This window comes from Dipteris shenzhenensis, chromosome 21, assembly GCF_047967505.1.
Source record: "Dipteris shenzhenensis isolate YYH24624 ecotype China chromosome 21, Dip_SZ_1.0, whole genome shotgun sequence".
Lineage (NCBI taxonomy): Eukaryota > Viridiplantae > Streptophyta > Polypodiopsida > Gleicheniales > Dipteridaceae > Dipteris > Dipteris shenzhenensis.
Window position 1 is genome coordinate 6,747,237 of NC_141616.1, and position 12,157 is coordinate 6,759,393.

General features: G+C 45.9%; 1 protein-coding gene across 1 annotated transcript in view; it reads right to left on the reverse strand.

The window, feature by feature from the left end:
* FAAH (fatty acid amide hydrolase) overlaps positions 1-12,157 on the reverse strand; it is a 222,569-nt gene that overhangs the window by 83,457 nt on the left and 126,955 nt on the right. The window contains exons 5-7 of the mRNA XM_087392616.1: positions 798-988; positions 505-634; positions 271-348 (exon numbers count right to left, since the gene is read on the reverse strand). Coding sequence (XP_087248742.1) covers positions 271-348; positions 505-634; positions 798-988 — 399 coding nt within the window. The remainder of the gene's footprint in view (positions 1-270; positions 349-504; positions 635-797; positions 989-12,157) is intronic.

A 12,157-nucleotide genomic window follows, 5' to 3' on the forward strand; every position in this document is an offset into this window, starting at 1 on the left:
ACTCTACGTAAATACTTGTGTCTCCATTCTCGAATCGTTGATACTGGACAAATAGTCTTTTTTGCTAATTATAGAGATGGAGAGCCGAGTGCGTGTCAGATATATAGTTGGAAAATTAATAGAGCCAAAACTGAGCCGTATTAAAGCTTGAGATATTTTGACACTTGTGAAGATTCAGACTAAGCCTGACATACCATCTCTCTTACTGTCAAAAAAAATATATTTTCCCATTAGGAAATTATTTAGCATGCTTATGTCTGTATGGCATACCCCGAGATTCATATGGAAAGCAGTCAATCTCATCCTTCACAGCCATAAAAATTCCATCTAGAATCGAGAGGGGGTCCCCTGCCAGAAAACCAGTAGTTATCTCAGTATAATTTCAATTTCCAAAAGAGAACAACTGACAAGTTCAACCCTCACAGTTACATACAAAAATATTGTTGATCAATGAATCAAAATCTCTTCCCCTTATTAATGACATTGCAATCAGCTTATGCATACCTTCAGAGAAACGACGTGTTGAAGCAGCAGCTTGCTCTCGAATGTCTTCTGAATTGAAAGAGATAAATAAGGACATGGGTGGTTCTCTGGTCTGAGAATCCTCCACAGCTGCAATGAGTCGATCGGCTACCTGGAAGAAATTCGTTTCTTTTAAAATGTATTCATTTTTTAAATATTTGTTGGGGTTCAACCATAAAATGGTACTCAAGGTATAGCAAACTCTGTTTTCTCTTGTCTTAGGCAATATGTGATAGACTGAAAGGTGCAATAAGGCATAGTAAAACTCTCTTTACATCTGATGGAGTGATAGATGTGCTGCGATATGCATGAGCGTAGTCTCGTATACGCCGGTGCCGAAATGGAACATTGGACTTCTCTGCTTCCCAGCCAGCCAATGTGCTTGTGGGAAAACACTCTAAAGCTACCCCCACCCTAGCAGCAGGGGAACTAGTGTCTTCAGCAACTTTGACTGCAGGCTCAATTTCTGCAAAACAACACATTGGGAAAGTATTTATTTTCATTCTTAGATTGACAGTCTGTTGTCTTAGAAACGCCAGTTGAGACATCTGCTTCATTCTTTCCTTCCTTTAGCATACTTCACCACACTGCTCATTATATTTCCTTGAAACGATGCATCTTCTATGTCCAAAAAAGAACAAGGGCTATTGTACCTATACGTCAAAGGAGCGTTGTTCCTGGAAATCAAAACTAAGAATAGGTGAATGTAAACCTCCCAATAACACGAACAGAACAAGGATAGGCTATACCAAAATGGGAGAGCTGGTTAATGTATTTGGGCTATGCCTCTATAGAATGTAGCTCCAACCTAAGGCCAAATGACTCAAGGAAAGCCCCACAAAAAATTACCATAGTCCACGTATGTTCCCAATTCTCTACAAGAATGGCACCCCCCTCCTCCCCCTCGAAAAAGACATCTATTGAGTGAGTGTAACAGAGGGTGACTTTTACTTAGGCTAAAAGTTAGTGGAAAGGCCTTTATTGGCTTGTAACTGTTTTTCCTTTCTTTAGGGGATACCATAAGTTGCCACGTGGCATCCTAGGAGGTAACCCCATATGCAATATGTTTTGTATTCACCTGGGCCATATCTATATAAGGGCCCTAGTTGTACTTGGTGATGGGTGTTGGAAGCAATGGAAGCACAATGAAGAAAAACGAGATGCTGTAATAGGTTGATGCAAAACTGAAGTGTGGAGGCTCATAGAAGAGCCAACATAACAAAACCCTAGGGCTAACTTCCCTAACTGGACTAGGTGTCCTAACTGACCTAGATGGTACATAAACTAACTGTACCAATAGTCCAAATTGACTAAAACTAGACCTACAAGGCTCATACCGGCATCTATGGATAGCCCATGAGATAGCCTACAAACCCCCCTCCATGGTATGGGCTAAGGTATCCTGGACACTCAAGATACCTAAATATCTAGTGTCATGGTTGCACATGTTTGTCCCGTAGGATATAGCAACCTATGACTGTACAGAGTACAACAAATCAAGTTACAAAAGGTACTAAGTTTAAAGCTTGCCGAAAAGCCTCAAACTTAGGTCGAGGTAGAGCCTTCGTAAAAAGATCTGCCAAGTTATCTTCAGTGGGAACATAAGACAACTCAATATCACCTACTGATAATCGCTCTCTGACATAGTGATAGTGAACCTCAATGTGCTTTGTGCGAGCATGGAAAACTGGATTCCGTGCGACAGCCAAAGCACTCTGACTATCAGTGAAGATGACGGTAGGAGCAGTCTGATATGCACAAAGATCTGCAAATAGCTTCCGAAGCCAAACACACTCCATTGTAGCTGTAAAAGCGGCTCTGTACTCAGCTTCACAGCTAGAAGTAGCAACTGTACTCTACTTCTTGTTGAACCAAGAAACACATGAAGTACCAAGCATAAAACAATTGCCGCTATGTGACACACGAGTGTCAGAACAACCAGCCCAATCACTATCAATGAACCCATGCATGACAAGTGAAGTATCAGCCCATAAAGAAGGCCTAAATGCTGAGTGCCTTTAAGATATCTAAAAACACGCTTCACGGCATGCCAATGGTGCATAGATGGGCTGTGCATATATCTGCTCAAATGTGAGACAGCATATTGTAGATTAGGTCTCGTATGGCATAGGTAAATCAAACAACCAACTGCCTGCTGATAAAGAGTGACATCACATGTACCGCTGCCATCCTCAGAAGAGAAGTGAAAACCAGTCTCTAATGGTGTGGATACTGGCTTGCAATCCTCAAACTGAAAACACTGCAAAAGCTGTCCAATGTACTTGGATTGTGACATTAAAATGCCCCCCTCACTGCTAGCAAATTGAATGCCCAGATAGTAGTGCAGAAGACCAAGATCAGACATAGCAAATGTCTGCTGCAAATCAACTTTAAAATCTGCAATTTTCTGAGCATGTGTCCCAGTTACAAGCATGTCATCCACATAAAGGACTAAAAACAGCAAATCTGCCCACGCTCGTGGATGTAAAGGGTAGCCTCTATAGGGCTGTTCTGAAAGCCAAGTGTGAGCAAGTGAGAATGAATTCTCGAATACCAAGCCTGAGGTGCTTGCTTCAATCCATAGAGGGCCTTTTTCAAGCAACATACCTTGCTTTCAGAACCTTCAACCTCAAAGCCAAGAGGTTGGGAAACATAGACCTCTTCTTGCAAATGCCCATGAAGGAAAGCTGTCTTAATATCAAGCTGATGTATCTCCCAATGAAAGTGGGCAGCAAAGGCAATAACAATGTGAATGGTAGTGATCCTAGAAGTGGGAGCAAAAGTCTCCTCAAAGTCAATGCCATGCTGCTGAGCATAGCCCTTAGCAACAAGACGGGCTTTGTAACGGTCCACTGAACCATCAGCTTTCTATTTGATCTTGTAAACCCACTTAGTTCCAATGAAATTCTTACCATAAGACAAATCACACAACTTCCAAGTGTCATTTTGATAAAAAGGATCCAATTCAGCTTGCATGGCCTTCATCCAACAATCATTCTGAAAGGCATCTTGATGACATAATGGCTCTTCATTGCATGCTGTAGCAACCAAAGCATAAGCAACAAAACTAGCATGCTCTTTCTGGACAGCTGCTCTCGTACGGGCTGGCAAAGGAGTGTCTTGTTTGCTGTCTTTTAATGTGTCAAGGAGCCAACGGAGTACCTTTTTAGGCTCTTGAATTTCTGCTCTTTCCTGGTTAATAGCCCGGTGCAAATGATCCTGATCAATGATAGGCATATCAGGCTGATTCTGCATGTACATGGGGCTGTAAATAGCCAACAGATGGAGGAGGGACAACCTCAGATGGAACATCATCCTGAGCATCAGATGGAAACAAAGGCATCAAGCTGTCAAATATGTCTAGGGCATCAACAACGGGCTGTTTTTGACAGTCCAGCAAAGGCATAATGGAAGATTCATCAAACACAACATCCCAACTGACAAAACACTTGCCCATGCCGGGCTGATATAGCTTATAGCCCCTGCTCTTTGAACTATACCCAACAAAAATGCATTTAACAGTTTTATCATCCAACTTAGTGCGTCTCTGTGAAGGCACATGAGCATAAGCTAAGCATCCAAAAGTCCTCAGGTGGAAAATGCGAGGCTTACGACCCGTCCAAGCCTCATAAGGTGTGATAGTTTGCAATGCCTTTGTAGGACATCTATTCAAGATGTCATTTGCACACATGACGGCACTCAACCACAACTTATTAGGCAAATGTTTGCCTTTCAACATGCATGTGGCCATTTCCATCATTGATCTATTCTTCTGCTCAGCCACGGGATTCTGTTGAGGAGTATAAGGTGCATCGATGATTAATGCCACGGGAAGCCAAAAAAACAGCAAACTCCTTCGACATGTATTCACCCCCCTGTTTGTATTAATGTGAGCAATGTGCAGCCCACTCTCATTCTCAACCAAGGCAATAAAGTGCTTGAAGCATGAAGAAACATCAGACTTGGATTTCAATGCGAAAATCCAAGTATAACAAAATAGTAGAACCCCCCAAGAGCTGCAATCCTCATGGGTCCACAAACATCACTATGAACCAGATAAAGCTTACGTGAAGCACCAACTCTCCCATCCTTGGGAAACGCAGCACGGTGCATCTTACCAAGTAAGCATGGTTCACAAATATGTTTGGTAGGCATATGCATTTTGGGAAGATCCACAACCATATCTTCCTTATATAACTTCACCAGGGCTCCAAAATTGAGGTGTCCAAACCTCTCATGCCACAAATGAGTATCTTCCATGGTAGGATCAATAGCAAAGGCATGTGCATCGGCAAGTACAGCATCATCATCTGAACATCTGTCATAAGCATCAAGTCTGTAAAGACCGCTAGACAATGTGCCAGTCAAAACCAAGGTAGAGGCATGTGTAACATCATACAATGCACACCTCACACCATCAAAAATAACCTAAAAGCCACATGTAACAATGGCTGAAATAGAAATGAGGTTCTTACGAATGCCTGGAACATAAAGCACATGCTCTAGAGTGACAATACCACCAAAGATAGAAGTAAGAGCAACTTGCCCAATATCCTTCACGATATATGATGCATTATTGGCACATGTGACACTACCCCCCTTAGATGTAAGCTCCAATGAGCTGAATAACTTCCTGCAGGAAGTGATGTGCTTGCTAGCACCACTATCAAAGCGAACATCTGAAACTGCCATACAAGCATCATGAACATCAGGATTATACTGACATGTAACCAAGAAAGCCCAATGGTGGTCTTGTGCGAAATTAGCAGACTAGTGTCGATCTTCTATGATTGGGCATGGGTTGTCCATTGCTCATTTGATCCCTCCAAAGCTGATGCACTCTTTACTGCTAATGATGCTCAGTCCTCGTACTTTGATAGTGGTGCTTCCAAGCATGTCACATCTAGCAGACAGTTGTTTCATTCTCTAGCTGATGCACCTCGAGGGGGGACTGTTACATGTGCTAATAATGCTTCATATGCTGTAAAAGGAGTTGGAGATGTGCAGCTCGCATCCATTTCCAGCCATCCTGTCACTCTGACAAATGTTCTTTTTGTGCCTGGCATTGAAGTCAACTTGATTTCAATTTCAGCAATTGCTACTTCAGGTTTCAGAGTAACTTTTGATGGCTACAGATGCCTAGTATATGATCTTCGTGATGACAATGCCATAGTTCTCACTGGCACTTTGCAAAAAGGGCTTTATCACCTTGATCATCATCCAGCTGCACTTTCTATTGAAGCATTGGCTATTTCAGATTCACAACTTGCTGAAACTCATCTTTGGCATGAGAGAATGGGCCATCTCAAGTATAGAGCTCTTGCAAAGCTACATTCACAGCAGATGGCAAATGATGTACCTCAAACTCACACAGTTTCCAAACATGTGTGTGAGGGTTGTCTTTTGGGTAAAATGCATCGATTTCCTTTCCAAAAGAATTGTCCAAAACTCTCACAAAGGAAATTGCAGCTAGTACACAGTGATGTCTGTGGCCCAATGAGGACAAATGCCGTTGGAGGATACAAGTATTTCATGACTCTCATTGATGACTTCACAAGGTATTGCTGGGTATATCCTTTAAAGGCCAAATCTGAAGTTTTCTTATGCTTTCAGAGATGGCTGAATATGGTTGAGAATGAATCAGGAAACAAGCTTGTCACCCTCAACACGGATAGGGGGGGTGAGTATATGTCAAAGCAGTTTGATGCATTTCTATCCTCACGAGGCATTATTCACTCATGCACTACTCCTTACACTCCTCAGCAGAATCATGTTTCTGAAAGGAAAAACAGGTCCACAATGGAGATGGCCAGATGCATGCTTAAGGTCAGTCATTTGCACAGTTCCTTCAATTACTGGTGTTGTAACATTGCCTCCCCCAAGAAGAGTCAACATCCTCGACAATGATATTAGGAGGCTGCTTTTTGAGCTTGTGTACGCTTTCCAAGCAACATTCTGTTCTTAACCATCTTACCATTGTACTAAATGTTCTTGAATGATAGTACGTTGTGTAAGCTTCTTCAATCAAGTCTATGAATCTCCTCTCCTACCAGACTATTACAATAAGTACCTACTTCTTCAAACAACTAAAATGAAGAACTAGATGCACTCCACATCCTCTGATAGGACTAGCAAGGCTCATAAAAACTTCCAAGCAAAAACAAATTCATAGGAGGAGCTCCCCGTCTGCTGCTGCCCGCCCAGCCCCCGCTCCATAGCTGCCTGGCCACGTAGGCCCCCTTGGCAGCCCCCGCTCCCTAGCTGCCTGGCCGTGCAGGCCCCTTGGCAGCCTCTGCTCCCTAGCTTCCTGGCCGTGCAGGCCCCTTGGCAGCCCCCGCTCCCTAGCTGCCTGGCCGTGCAGGCCCCCAGGCAGCACTTCGCTCCCTAGCTGCCTGGCCGCGCAGGCCCCTTGGCAGCGCCCAGCTCACACGTCACCTGCGCCCTGTTGCCTTGGCCGCGCAGGCCTCTGGCCCTGCACCCTGCTGCCTCAGTCGCGCAGGCCCCCTAGGCAGCGTCCTGCTCAGGTCGCCCCCCCACTTCAGCCTGAATTTCACGCCCCCCTCCCTTCAGCCTGCTGTCCTGGCCGCGCCAGGCCACCTTTCAGGCCCTCTCCCTTGCTGATTGCCTGCCCCTCCCTTGCTTCAGCTTAGGCAGTTTCAGGGCCCTCTCCCGGACTGTTCGCCTTGTGTTCCGTGGAGCTGAGATCCTGGGCTGTTTCCAGGCATTGGCGGAGCTGTCTGCTTCAGCACTGAGTGACCTGTTTGGATCACACGCAGGCTGAAGATTGAGCTTTCTTTTTACAGGTTTCTTTGGGGTTTTACTTGTGGTTGGTTGCGAGTTCTTGGTGGGTATTTTCAGCAGAGGTAGCTCCTCCCCACACGACAGCGTAAGCTGAGACAATGGAGGACATTAATGCCACTCCCGTCGCAGTTCTACTTCCCTTGGACCGAGACAGGTCTCCTTTTGGATCCTTTTCCCTGGACTTCTTGATGAGGTCAGCTCTTGTCGCAGAGCTGTGGAGCATATGGTTAGTGTGGCAGGTACAGTCATCCCTTCAGGTGCTAGACTTTCCTATGCTCAATCACTTACTCGCACAGGGGTTACGAGGATCAGACTCATTTCAGATTTCCCCCCTCCTCGACCTTTGCCTACTTTGATTTCATACTCCACTGGAGATGGGGTCCAGATGCAGCAAAGGGTTTTGTACGAGGGTCTTCCTGATCAGTGTCTTTTCTGTCGGAAGAGAGGTCACTTTCTTAGGGATTGCCCCAGTCGTCGGCATCGATCAAAGACTCTGGATACATCTCATCCTCCAAGTGACCCAAAACCTACAGCTCAGCCTCCAGGGGTCTCTGAGCCTGCTTCGACTCATTCAACAGAGCGAGAGGAGATTCCTCTGGGGGAGCCTCCAGTGAACTCAGAGGACTTGGAGCTGCCTCCAGCGGAACAGATTTCACGGAGAGCTCGGAGGAGACGGAGACAGAGGGAGAGTCAGCAGTATGAGCAGCCTCTGAGCCTGCTTTGACTCATTCAGCAGAGCGAGAGGAGACTTTTTTGGGAGTGCCTCCAGCAGAACAGCTTTCATGGAGAGCTCGGAGGAGACGGACACAAAGGGAGAGTCAGCAGTACGAGCTCACAATTGGCAGAGAGTTGAGACACATGTGCAGGAGACCCCGGAAAGGGGAGATACAGAGGACCATCCACAGGCAGGTCTTGACACTGTGCAGGAGATGGTAGCTCAGGGAGTTGAGACACACGTGCAGGAGACCCCGGAAAGGGGAGATCAGAGGACCGTCCGCAGGCAGGGCCTCACACTGTGCAGGAGACAGTACCTCAGGATTTGATGACTCTTGACACTTCTACCCCGGAGATTCATTTATTGGTTTCTGAGACAGTTATCCCGCAGGAGACTGCTCAGGCTGCGGACACGGTGATGGAGGTGATGGATGCCTCTTCACAGCAGTCCAGTGAGAGAGAGGTATTTTACGACACAGGTCAGAGTCACAGCCCGTCCCAAGATCTCATGCGCCTGTATGAGGTTCCCTCGAGACCTCTCTCTCTTCCCTGTCGTACAGTACCTTCTTTTGTTGCTATGAGGAGTGTCCTCTCAGACACCTTCCAGTATAGCCTCGTCCTCGCAGCTTTTCACTCCTGGTTTATCCAAATCATTTGCGAGTGCGGTCACAGATTTCGCTCAGTACCCAGACAGGCATGAGGGTTGGGAGATCCTAGCAGATGAGATTGAGCGAGATTTTCAGTCACCCTTGTGTACATGCACTTCGTCGTAGATTCTTTCTCTCCCTCTCACCTCTTCCAGGTGTAGAGTTAGGACGGCTCAGCCTTTTTCAGCTCTTCTGACTCCTAGACCTGACCCCAGGATGGTTGACAGAGATCTGCCCGTTGAGTTTTGGTCCTTTTTGGCTGGAGGGGTCTCTACAGACTCCCTCACTAGATTGGAACTTCTCCCGGTATTTTGTCGACGGTCAGAGGAGGTAGAGGAATACTTGGAATCTGTTACTCTATCCAGAAAGGGACACATTCTTCGTTTCTCCGCAGGCAGCTTTCGTTCTTGGGAAAACGAAAGCTAGTCAACTGAGCTACTTGACAGCGAGATCGATAGACAGCTTTTGAGCATGACTCAGTTTTCATCGGTTCACCGTATCGTCGGCTCGCAGATTCATTCTTGCCCTAGGACTCTTTGACGTGGCTTCGGTGGCAGGGCCTTTCTGTTTCTGTTCTTTGAGGTTCATGGAGACTTTGATTTGCCCAGGAGTGCTGGTTGGTTTGACTTTCAGCTCCTCAGTTCATGCCAGAGTATTATTCCCTTGGATGGAGCCATTTTACATGAGTTGGGGCGGATTTGGAGCTTGATCAGAGACCGACTTTGGATTGCGCCGTCAAAGAGAGTCATTTGTGCCGCTGCCACTGGAATCCCATCACTTCCATCCAATGTCTAGGCTGTCCATCATTTCTTGGAATGTGAGAGGACTGAACAGCCGTAGATTTATTTCACATGCAGATGGTCGTAGATTCGGAGTTCCTAGATTGCAGTTGCTTAGGGACTCCCTTCGATTTATTTCCTCAGGGTCCCCTCCAGACATTGTGCTTATCCAACAGCATAAGCTCTCCCAGGACAGGATTGACAGATGCAGATCCTTACTCAGAGGAAAGAGCCGGACATATTGGAACCCAGCGGATGGTACGACGGGAGGAGTCTGCATTTAAGTTTCAGCCAGGTGGGCCCCAGAGATCACCCAAGAGGGTACACTAGTGGAGAGCAGGGCATCCTATGTTATTCTTCAGATTGAGAGCACAGCAGTTGGTGTTCTTGAAGGGCCTGAAAGGGGGAAGCAGAGCAAGAGGGAGAGAGTGTGAGAGAGAGAGAAGACACAAGTGTGCGGGTGTGAAGTGATGAGCCACACCACAAACTCATTAGTTTTATTAGGATTAGGTTTTACCCTATGACTGTCTTAAGACAGTCATAGATGTCTTAACTTTAATAAAGGGGTGGCAATGTGCCTTTACCCCAACAACCTCCCACCTAAAGGCCAATGTGCCTAAAGGGGAGAAAAGAATAAAAATTACAGCAATATACAGTTACTGTATACAGGACCATAAAATAAGAATGGTCTCATCCTAATCCCATGATGTGGCGGCAATGTGCAAACCGCTCAGTAGGCAAGCTCTTAGTGAGCAAATCTGCAGGATTATCATCAGTATGCACTTTCACAAGCTCAAGTCGCTTGTCTTCCAGTACCTCCCTGATGAAATGATATTTCACATCTATGTGCTTGGTCTTCTGATGAAAGACCGGATTCTTTGCCAACATGATAGCACTCTGACTATCACAATGCAAAACCGGCATATATCCTGTAATGCCCAAGTCTCCCACCAGCCGAGTAAGCCATATTGCTTCCTTGCAAGCCTCAGTGGCTGCAACATATTCAGCTTCAGTAGTTGACAGTGCAATGCATTTCTGCAACCGAGACACCCATGATATAGCACCTCCTGCAAATGTGAAAATATAACCGGTAGTAGACTTCCGGTTATCTGCATTCCCTGCATAGTCTGAATCTGTAAAACCATGCACCAATGCATCCTGCCTACCATAGCATATGCACAAGTCTTTGGTACCCTTGAGATACCTCAAGACACCTTTCACTGCTTCCCAGTGCCTCTTGCCTGGATTTGCCATATACCTGCTGATGACTCCCACCGCAAAAGCAATATCCGGACGAGTGGCAACCATGGCATACATCAAAGATCCAACTGCAGATGCATACGGAACCTTGGCCATTTCAGCCTTATCATCATCTGATCTGGGGCTGTCCTTACTGCTGAGTTTTAAATGTGGAGGCAACGGGGTACTAATAGACTTCCCCCCCTCCATTTTAAAGCGCTGCAGTACTTTGTCAATGTACTCTTTCTGTGACAGAAACAAAAGTCCCTTGGACCTGTCACGAGTAATCCGCATGCCAAGAATATGATTTGCATCACCCAAGTCTTTCATGTCAAAAGACTTATGCAGTTGTTTCTTCAAAGCACTAATCTCATGCTGAGATTTACTGGCAATAAGCATGTCATCCACATATAGAATGAGTAGCATCAAACTGCCATCCTTTGCCCGTTTGGTGTACAAGCAATGATCGGTCTCACACCTATGATACCCTTGGGACTGCATGAAGGCATCAAACTTCTTGTACCATTCTCTTGGCGCCTGCTTGAGTCCATACAAGCTCCTCTTGAGCTTACACACAAGCTGCTCTTTCCCTTTAACAGCATATCCCTCTGGCTGACTCATATAGATCTCATCATGGAGATCTCCGTGAAGAAAAGCTGTCTTCACATCCATCTGACATAAATCCATGTCGTCATGAGCAACAAGAGCTAACACTGCTCTCAAAGTAGTCATCTTGACTACAGGGGAAAAGATCTCATCAAAGTCAATGCCCTTCTCCTGCTTAAATCCCTTGGCAACCAATCTGGCCTTATACCTCGGTAAAGCATTTGAATCCACTTTGACTTTGTAAACCCACTTGCATGGCAAAACCTTTCTGCCTGCAGGTAACTGCACCAAGTCCCATGTATCATTTTGAAGTAGGGAGTCCATTTCTGACTGCATGGCTTTCTCCCACTTCTTTTTCTCTGTTCTTCCCATAGCTTCCTTGAAGCTGGAAGGCTCACCACAATCTGTCAGCATGATAAAATCAGCCACATTATTGGCTCCTGGAACAAACCTGGCAGGAGGCCGTTGTACACGGGTGCTCCTCCTAACAAAATGTTCCGGATTAGGCTGCTGTCCAGCCTGTTCTTCATGCATGACGGGTGGCTGTACCACCATATCTGGCTGTTCTACAGCCCCATCTGCTGGCATATCTAGTGGTGCATCATTGGCAAAATTATCTGGCTGATTTTCAGCCTGTATACCCTCTTCAACAGGGTTATCTGCAGCAGCCTGCTGCTGCATATAAATGGGCATTCTTTGCTGTCCAACATCATCATAAATAACCCTCCTGTATTCCACAGGTTGCACGGGTTCCTTGTGTACACTATCCTCTTTAAAGATGACATCATTACTGCGTATAATCTTCCGTTTAACGGGATCCCATAACCTGTACCCTATTTCACCTTCGTC